This window comes from Pipistrellus kuhlii, unplaced genomic scaffold (assembly GCF_014108245.1).
Source record: "Pipistrellus kuhlii isolate mPipKuh1 unplaced genomic scaffold, mPipKuh1.p scaffold_m20_p_4, whole genome shotgun sequence".
In the NCBI taxonomy this organism is placed as follows: Eukaryota; Metazoa; Chordata; class Mammalia; order Chiroptera; family Vespertilionidae; genus Pipistrellus; species Pipistrellus kuhlii.
In genome coordinates this window covers 36,934,493-36,943,824 of record NW_023425540.1, presented here as the reverse complement: position 1 = coordinate 36,943,824, position 9,332 = coordinate 36,934,493, and the positions used below count along the sequence as shown (strand labels likewise).

The following is a 9,332-nucleotide window of genomic DNA, read 5'->3' as shown; positions in this document are numbered from 1 at the left end:
TTACTAATCTAAACTTTGTTGTTGGCTGGCTCTGAAAAATCAGAACATTAGAAATGGTTCGCTTCACTTGTGCAGAGCACTTTAAATTGTTCAAGTAGTTTAACATATTCAAGAGGAAAATAAAGAGCATTTAACTTTATTTACAGCCTTAAGTGGAGTTGAGAGCGGAGCAGAACTTAGAAACTTTGACCAAAAAGAGAGGGTCCTGGGGAAGGACACTAGCGCGCGCCAGGAGGAACAGAGGAAGCGGGAAGGGAAGGGAAGGGAAGGGAAGGGGGTAGAGTTCTTGAATGAGTAGCACGGCCTTCAGGCGCAGGAAGCTCCGGGAAAGTTGACAGGATTTTTGCGCTCTAGGCCTGCGGAGGGCCTGGGAGCTGGAGGTGGGCTCGGGTCCCAGCAAGGCCTTCTGGACCCCAGGCCCAGGCCTGCCGGGTGGCAGCGGAGTGCACGCGCGGTCCGGAGGCCGCGGTGTGCTCCTGTGCTCCGGGTCGGCAGGCTCGCTTGGCCCAGGGCTCGGAGGTGTCCCTGGAGCAGCGGGCGGAGAAAACCCTCAGGTCACGCGGGGGTCATGCCCTGTGCTGCCCAGAGCCTTGTCTCAGCCCGGGAGGAGTCTAGCTCAAGGAGACAGCGCCGCGCCTTTGGAGAGAGCGGGGCGGAACCAGGAGGAGGAACGGAGCGCCTGGATGAAATCGCTGGGAAACGCTAAGGGAGGTTGGGCCCAGAGGCCGAGGCGGCCTCTGCTTTAGCGGCTGCTCGGGCCCGGAGCCTTCGGGCCGGCGCCGCCGCCGCCTCCTCGGGGCGGGCGGGCGGGCGGGCGCGCGGAGTGGGGGACTCTCCGGGCGCTGACATTTGCAGGCTGCCCTCCTGATTGGTCCCCTCGCCGAGCTGCTCACGGGTTCATTCAACTGTTAAGCACCTCCCCGTCTCTCTAAAGGACATTATAATGCAAGAAGCCCCCTTTTTAACCACAAACCGAATTTTCTTTCATTTAGGTGATCTATATATATCTATATAGTATAGCTTATAGCTTATATCTATTTTAAATAACTTAAAGCCGCTAAAATTTTGGGGGGAACAGCCTTCGCCCTGGAGCGGTGCGCGATGCTGTCTCACGCCGACCTCCTGGACGCCAGACTAGGTGAGTGCGCGCCTCTCGCCGCCGGGGCAGCCAGGAGAAGACGGGGCAGGAAATTGTCAATTTGTTCCTTATTTTACCTTAATGCGCCCTAAATGGACTAATTTCTTTAAAAGTAATTGTGCTGCATTAAAGTTTAATTTGATTTAACATCGTCTTTTTTAAAAAAAAAATCTATGTAATATGTAGATCCGGGAAAAGGAGTTGGAAAATGTTACTTTTTTGTTATTGTTATTTTTTTCCCTCCTCCCCTCTCTCCCTTATTACTATTATTATTTTTGGAAAGGCGATCCACCCCATCGTCATTTCTTTGGAGGTGTTTTTCTTTCTCTCTTTTCTCCGTCCTGTCTGCTTTGATTTGGTATGTCTTTCTTCTCTTTTTTTCTTTCCTTTTCTCTCCCCCCCCCCCCCTACCATTTTCTCCTCTCCTCATCTAAGTGTGATTGAATTTGTAAAAATCTGGGATGAAGGAGAAGCCGCTGCAATGGAAGCGGAATTGCTAAGTGTGTTCACTGAGAGAAGAGAAAAGCCAAATTCATCCTCCTCGCGGGCGCCGCCGCCTGCAAAAGACTCAGGCGGCACCGCCCGCGGCCGAGAGGAGCGCGCCTTTTATTTCTCCGGGAAGAGAAGTTGAATTCCCTAAAGTTTGATTCACTGCTGGGTCTGCTGAATTTACTTGAGTTTCTTTTAATACGGCCCGGGTTTCCGGTTTGGGAGTCTTCGGTGATGGATGTGACTCCATTTTCCAAACACTTTCTCTGATTTGAGGGGGAGGCGGAGCTGGTTTGGGTTGATTTCAGGGGGTGGAAGGCTTTGGGACTTATTCATCTTCCGAGAGGCAGAGGGACTCGCTCCGGGCCGGAGGTAGATTCCGTTCAGCCGCCTGAGCACATGCAGGTGGGCCAGCCACCCAGGAACGGCTTACATTTTCTTTTCCTTTATTTTTCCCGCACGGACGTGCTCTCGGGTTCCTGGGCGCCGGGGCTATGATTCCAGAACGGGACGCCGAGGCGTGCCTCGCCGGGCCGGGGACTGTGTGGTGGTGGGAGAGGGGAGAGCACGTGCGGCTTTCCGGAGCGGATGCGGACCGAGGGGAAAGGGCCGGGAGATGGGGTGGCCGCTGGCAGCCCGCATCCTGGGGAGCCCGGCCGAGCGCCTCCGGAGTTTCCTTCGCAGGACGAGCGTGGGAGCGGAGGGCGGCGAGGACGGGGCTTCGGGAAGGAAGGTAGTGACTGCGATCTCCTTGCCTCCGCAGGTATGAAAGATGCCGCCGAGCTCCTGGGCCACCGGGAGGCGGTGAAGTGCAGGCTGGGCGTGGGGGGCTCCGACCCCGGGGGCCATCCGGGCGACCTCGCGCCCAGCGCCGACCCAGTGGAGGGAGCCACCCTGCTGCCCGGGGAGGACATCACCACCGTGGGCTCCACGCCCGCCTCGCTGGCGGTGAGCGCAAAGGACCCGGACAAGCAGCCGGGGCCCCAGGGCGGCCCGAACCCCGGCCAAGCCGGCCAGCAGCAGGGCCAGCAGAAGCAGAAGCGCCACCGGACGCGCTTCACCCCGGCGCAGCTCAACGAGCTGGAGAGGAGCTTCGCGAAGACCCACTACCCCGACATCTTCATGCGCGAGGAGCTGGCGCTGCGCATCGGGCTGACCGAGTCCCGGGTGCAGGTACCGCGGGGCGGGCACGGGGCGGGAGACATGGGCAAAGGAAGCGGGCGGGAGGATCTGGGCAAAGGAATTGGGTCTTTCCTTCCCCTGCCGCGATCCTGGGCTTCTCCTCTTCAGAAACCTACTCGTCCCGGGCCGAGTTCGCTCCTCTGCCGCGGAACTGGCCCGGATCGCCGTCTTCCAACGGACAGGCAGGGCCTCGATCTCCCACCCATATAACCGCATCCCAGCAGAAACTCCTCCGCAGCGAAGCTGGCATTGTCCGCTGCCGAGCCGCCTTCTTCCTCCCCATAAGGGAGCCTCGGAGTCCCCCACCCTCCGTGTCTCTCCAGGCGGCTAAGCCGAGCGCGCACTTCCACTCCAGCTTGCGTTATTGACAAGTATTTCATTACCCTCTAATGAGTTTGTATTAAGCATCTAGATAAATGGAGGAAGGCAACAATTATACAGAAACATGGAAAGGAAAAAAAGTAAGGCGTGGCGGCACCTTTTTAAAAAGATCCACACCTGCGTTTCACGGTGTTTTATTTTGCTGAATATCACCCTCCCTCGCTCTCGGGCAAAAAATCCCCCAGCTTTGATGTTTTCAAAGAACTTGAACTTCAGTGGTGCAACCAATGCGCTAAGGGCGGCTGCAGCGATCCCCCACAGCCTCTCATACTTGGCTTATTCCTAAGGAAACGGGGGGAAACGAAGGCTTTCTGTTTTGGATATCCGAGCTGAAGACAGTGTGTTTAGGGCGGGAAATATTGAACAGAGAGTAGACAAAATCATTACTGATCCCTTGCCTTATTCTTGTCCAACTATCCTCCAAGTTGTAAATTATATATATAACAAAAAAAATCACTTCTTCAACCTTTCTGTAAATTGGTAAATAAAAGCATAAGCCTAATGAATCTAGTTTCTCCCGCTTTTTAAAAGAATGAAAAGCAATGTATCAAATATTTTATGGACAAGTGCTGGAGGCGAAATTTCAAGACACACGCTAGACTAGTATAATCATGAGCTATCCAGGGTGCTGAAATCCTGCGTTGGATTTGGTAGTTTCTGTCCGCTAATCCTGGGCTTCAACCTCAGCTCTAGATTCTTTTACAAATTAAGTTTAAATATCTCGGTTACTTTATATTTGATCTAAGAAGAGATAAGGGTGTCCATAATTACAGTGATGAATATTTCTGCCTCCATTGGGCATTTTAAAGATAGTCTAACCTAGAAAAATAGTGTGTGCTTCTGTTCTAAATAGCCAGCAAATGAATGTCTTTGGGTACTTAAAGTGGTCAAATTAACAAAGTAATATTCAGGTATAATATAGATTAAAATTTTTACTCAATGTAAGACTGGTTGGTTTCCTTAGTGAACACTGGAAGCCCTGAACCATGGGCCTTTGATATTAAGCACCAAAAGAATGTTAATTGCATTGTGCAGATAAATATTACTAATGCTTTTAAATTTTTTCCTTGAACCTCTATTTAAATCTGAAGTTGAGCCCAAAATTTAAAAATTACATACCATTTTGACACTTCTATTACTAATAATGATAACACCAGCTTGTTAGAATCTTATAGATTCAAAATTCATAAATTTATTTTTTGTCTCTCAAGAGAAAAACTATCTAATAATTTTTGTTTTAAAGAGTAAAATGCTACTGCTTAACCTAGACATACTGATAATTAGCTTAAATTAAAATAGAATTTAGAATCACAAATAAAATATAATTGGACAACTGACTTTATGAAAAAAGAAAACGAGTCTATTAAACTTTATTAGATCTTCCAAAGGTTAACGGCAGTGAATCTTTTAATAGAAAAAGTTGTAAATGAAATAAAATACAAACTATATAATTGGAACAGTTATTTTCAAAAAGTACACAAAAGAATAATCAAGAAGAAAGAGACAAAGTACTTTAATTGTTCTAACATAATGCTCAGCAAAGATAATAGCTTGAGGCTGCTGATAGGAACAATTTAATAGAATGGCAATTTCAATATTTTTTAAAAATAATGTTCCATAGTTTAAAAAGTAATCAGATCAACATAACCTTTTTAATTAACATTTCAAAATGATTAACATTATGTAATGTAATGCAAAAATAATTTATGGAAAATGTATTTACTTCACAATTCACTCTACCATTGCTCCTTGACCAAATTTAAATTAAATAGTAATTGGTTTATGTTCTTATATGATGAGTACTTCATAGTTTTCTTTATAGTTAACAGATTGCCACACATTCTTTTCAGTATGTGGGCCACTGCACTGATTAAAAATGATAGAAACATTTCATTTATGGCAATTCTATATTTGTAAGGATGCTTTCTGGTTGTAGACTAAATGTTCCAACATACTTATTTTTTTAATCTATATCTGGTATATATCATACTTTTAAGTATTAAAGCACCTATACTCACATGGAGGCCAATTCCATGTCTAATATTGCTCCCCTTTTCTGGCTAGTATAATAAAACCATTCCTTTTATAGCATGCCATTATTAGAAACCAATTTCAGAATTATTTATAACCTGGAATGGCTTATTAAGCAGCAATGCGAGAATCATGCAAATTACGCGATCAAATGCAATATAATAAGCATAATCATTAGTCTCTAGCACGGATTAATTAACTTTCAATATTTTATTTACATAAAAACCAAATCAGTGAAATAACTTCTGCACAGTCAGGCTTGCCTTTCAATATTTTATAGGAACAAAAATAATGTGCTGTAATTCCATTGACCGTGTCTCCCAGAATGGCCCTGTCACCTGCCACATCTTAATAGGGGGACAAGCTAAGAGTATTTTCTAGTTTTCTAATGGAATGAGAAATTGCATTTTCTTCCTCTCCCAGCACTATTAAAGTGTAATGAATTCGGCCCAGAGTTCACGGCTGGCTGATCGAAATGAACCTGAGATCTAGGCTTTAATACAGCTCCCCAGATTTCCTCCCAAATCTTCACATTAATCATTTGCTGGATTCCAATGAGATCTTCATAAAGCATTTGCTTGGAAGGGGGAAAAAGTAATATTCTCTCCTTCTCCCTCTCTTTCTCTATTTCTGAGCCATTTATAAGTGGGAAATTAAATGGGCTATATATTTTAAAATACATTTACAGTATGTCTATATTACTGTAACAGCAGATATCACAAAAGTGGATTTTTAAATTCCAACCTCCATTAGATTCTCACTGTTGTATTAAGCATTTTCTGAGAAGAGCTGCATTTCAAACTGAGTACAAAGTTGGCCCGTGGCTGCGGTTAATATATTTCCGGGAGTTGTCATCTGTGCATTCTCAAAATCTCCCTTAGGTTTTGCCTGCATTTTAATCCGTCATGCTCTAGTTTTCAAGTGGAAACATTCACATTTTAAAAACATATGCATCATAGCTTGGAACGGAGGTGCTCAGACCCCATGAAGACTTTTTCCCCCATCCCCAGTAAGCCATGAAACATAAAAAATTTTGTAGCCATCATTTGACTACTAACCCTCAAACGTAATTGAGCACTATTTTTCAAATATTCCTACAATATTTAGTTGGTTTTATTTTTTACAGCTGTTCTTTTCCTCCGGTGCCTGAGATTCAGAAACCTTGCGGGTGGGTGTATTTTCTACTGAAATTCTAACGGGCCATCTCTCCCCCTTCTTTCTTCTGCTCCTCTCCCCACTTCCCGCACACAAGTCCACCACCTCCCTCCTCTGCTGTCCATCCTAAACATTCAAGCATTTCGGGGTTCACTGAAACTTGCAAGGTGTTAGAAACAGGCGATTCATTTGAAGCTATCTTTCAAAATATATCCCGGTGAGGTGTGGAATCCTTTCGTCTCTGTCTGGGGCTTCATCGGTTTACCTTTCCCCACTCCACCTTGGGTGGGTAATATTATACAAAGCGACCAGTGGCCATAGGTCTCCTCGCACTGCTATCCTTGGCTCCCGGGGGTTGCCCTCCACAAAGGGCCTCTAACAGCTCTATCCCCCGCCGGCTGCATTGATCCCAGCCACCACCCAGGCCCTGCTGCCTCATTAATCCGCTGCGCCACCAGCTCCAGGCGCTTTAGCAGGGAAGGGATGGAGTCTTTACCCAACCCGGACACTGGTGTAAACAGGAACATGGGACATGGGGGAGAAAGCAGAGAAATATAAAACGGTGGGCGATGGCCCCATATGGTAGAACAGGCCAGGGCCAGCCCAAAGGCAGGCAGAATTCTAGACTGCAAAATGCGTTTCACGCTGGTAAGCCGAGAGTGCACGGCTGGCTTACGGAGAAGGGGGTCAGGTACGTCCAGACGCATGATACTGTAGCTTTCAGAATAAACATGAAAGAGCTTCGATTAACAACGGAAGAATAACCTTTTGGCCACAAATAGGGTGGTCAAATTGCATTGGCCAAATTCTAGGACAAAACTCAATCAGCATTTGAGCTATGCCCCTACCATTTACATGTATGCACAGTAAACTTCCAACTGACTAGGTAGTACATCGAAAGCCTGCCAAGTAAGCATGCTGGCTAATTTTTATAAAAGGTCAAATTAAAATATGGAAGATGAGAGTTTATCTTGATCAGGCAGTCAACTTTCAGGAAGAACATTTCTTTTCCTTTGGTGGTGAATGTGACTTCCATAGGTTAATTTGTTTGGCAAGGTCTGAAATTCCAGGCTCGTTGTTAAGAAAGAAAGAACGCACAGGAAGCTTATTTTTATTTGCAGTTTATTTTTTATCAAACACATCTCATTTAAAAAGACATGGGTTTGTCTAGCAAAATTAAACGTGACTCATAACTAGGGTGAGCTTTAAACTGACCTTTCATTTATAGTAGTCAGAAGATTTCTTTTGGTTTAAAGGTGAAAGGGCGAGGGCGGAGGGAGAATTGGAAGCCTTGTTATTTGGGGTCCTCAGTAAGTTCCGGAAAAGGACAGACTTGAAGGCCCTGGGGCTCAGGGCTCTGGCAGCAGGCTGCTGCCCACCTGCACCGTCCAGATAAAGGTGCCTTTTGAGGGCTTTGCGAATGAGGCAGAGGCTTGTGTCAGGAGTGCCTTTTGCTACATGAATCAGAAAGTCATGGCGGTGACCCAAACCACGCTGTAGCTCAGTAGCGCTTGCTTTCCCACAGAATCACTGCTCTGTCACCCGTGGCCGTTAGGGGTTTTTCCTTTGTCTTTCGATTTTGAAACTAGTTATGTCATGCACGGCCCTTCATCAATTTCCAAATTTCCAGCGTTTCTGAAAATTCTATACCCCAATCAGTGTTATAAGGCACGCCATTAAGCCACATGGGTACACATGTTTATCTTCATTTGTGCACCTGTGGATCAGCCTTGACACATGCCTGCCTGCAGACCTGTGTGCATCTAAGCCGCGTACAGACTGCGCCAGCCAGCAGGGCCGTGGGGAACACTGAACACGGGGTGTGTTTACCCTGCGTGCAAGCGCCTGGAGGCACGATCACTTAGGAAGAGCGTGGGCCCTTGGAGGGTGCAAGGGGCGCTGTTGGAGAACCAGGGGCTCTGGCTGGAAGTGGGGGCGTGTCGGATCTAAGGCGCTTATTCCGGACTGAGTTGCGGGGGGGGGGTATCTGACCCTATTTCTCGGACATAAGTCCTCCCCCGCTCCCATCCGTGGCCGATCCCTAGCCGGGCCGGCTCCCTAACAGCGCCCTGCCTGTCTCCCCCCCGCCCGCTGCAGGTCTGGTTCCAGAACCGGCGCGCCAAGTGGAAGAAGCGCAAGAAGACCACCAACGTGTTCCGCGCGCCCGGCACGCTGCTGCCCACGCCGGGCCTGCCTCAGTTCCCCTCGGCCGCCGCCGCCGCCGCCGCCGCCATGGGCGACAGCCTGTGCTCCTTCCACGCCAACGACACGCGCTGGGCGGCGGCCGCCATGCCCGGGGTGTCGCAGCTGCCGCTGCCGCCCGCGCTGGGCCGGCAGCAGGCCATGGCGCAGTCGCTGTCCCAGTGCAGCCTGGCCGCGGGGCCGCCGCCCAACTCCATGGGCCTGTCCAACAGCCTGGCGGGCTCCAACGGCGCGGGGCTGCAGTCGCACCTCTACCAGCCCGCCTTCCCCGGCATGGTGCCCGCCTCCCTCCCCGGCCCCAGCAACGTCTCCGGCTCCCCGCAGCTCTGCAGCTCCCCGGACAGCAGCGACGTGTGGCGGGGCACGAGCATCGCCTCCCTCCGCCGCAAGGCGCTCGAGCACACAGTCTCCATGAGCTTCACCTAATGCAGCCGCCGCCGCCCGGCCCGCTCCGCCCGCCCCGAGGCCCGCTCCCCGCTCCCCCATCCCCGGGGGCGCACGCCCGGGACCCCGCCCTCTGCCCCGGCCCCTGCCCGCGCGCCCCGCCTCGCCCCGCCCCGGCCTCCGCCACGTCTCGTTCAGTCCTCCCCTCTCTCCACCAGCTCGGCCCGCCCCAGCCCCAGCACACTAGGCGCCCCCTCCGCCTGATTTCGATCGCCCAAGTCCCCCCTCCCCCGCCACCCGTCTAACGGTACCACCGGGTGACCTCCCTCCGCCCCATCTCCAGCGCCCACCCCGCGCCCCCCTTTCCCGC

At 49.7% G+C, this 9,332-nt stretch overlaps 1 protein-coding gene across 1 annotated transcript; it reads left to right on the top strand.

Annotated features, from left to right (window-relative positions):
- The first annotated feature begins 928 nt into the window (after positions 1-928).
- On the top strand, positions 929-9,098 carry LOC118703265 (orthopedia homeobox). The gene is made up of 3 exons (XM_036410076.2): positions 929-1,138; positions 2,391-2,800; positions 8,474-9,098. Exons 1-3 carry the CDS (start codon positions 1,102-1,104, stop codon positions 9,002-9,004), a joined length of 978 nt encoding a protein of 325 aa, XP_036265969.1. The 5' UTR covers positions 929-1,101; the 3' UTR covers positions 9,005-9,098.
- The last annotated feature ends 234 nt before the right edge of the window (positions 9,099-9,332 follow it).

What these genes read in the sequence shown, in the direction of transcription:
- LOC118703265 (XM_036410076.2), top strand. Translation starts at nt 1,102, where the DNA reads ATGCTGTCTCACGCCGACCTCCTGGACGCCAGACTAG. An exon ending in CCTCCTGGACGCCAGACTAG is followed by an intron (nt 1,139 to 2,390) that starts GTGAGTGCGCGC and finishes TTGCCTCCGCAG; the next exon opens with GTATGAAAGATGCCGCCGAG. An exon ending in TGACCGAGTCCCGGGTGCAG is followed by an intron (nt 2,801 to 8,473) that starts GTACCGCGGGGC and finishes CGCCCGCTGCAG; the next exon opens with GTCTGGTTCCAGAACCGGCG.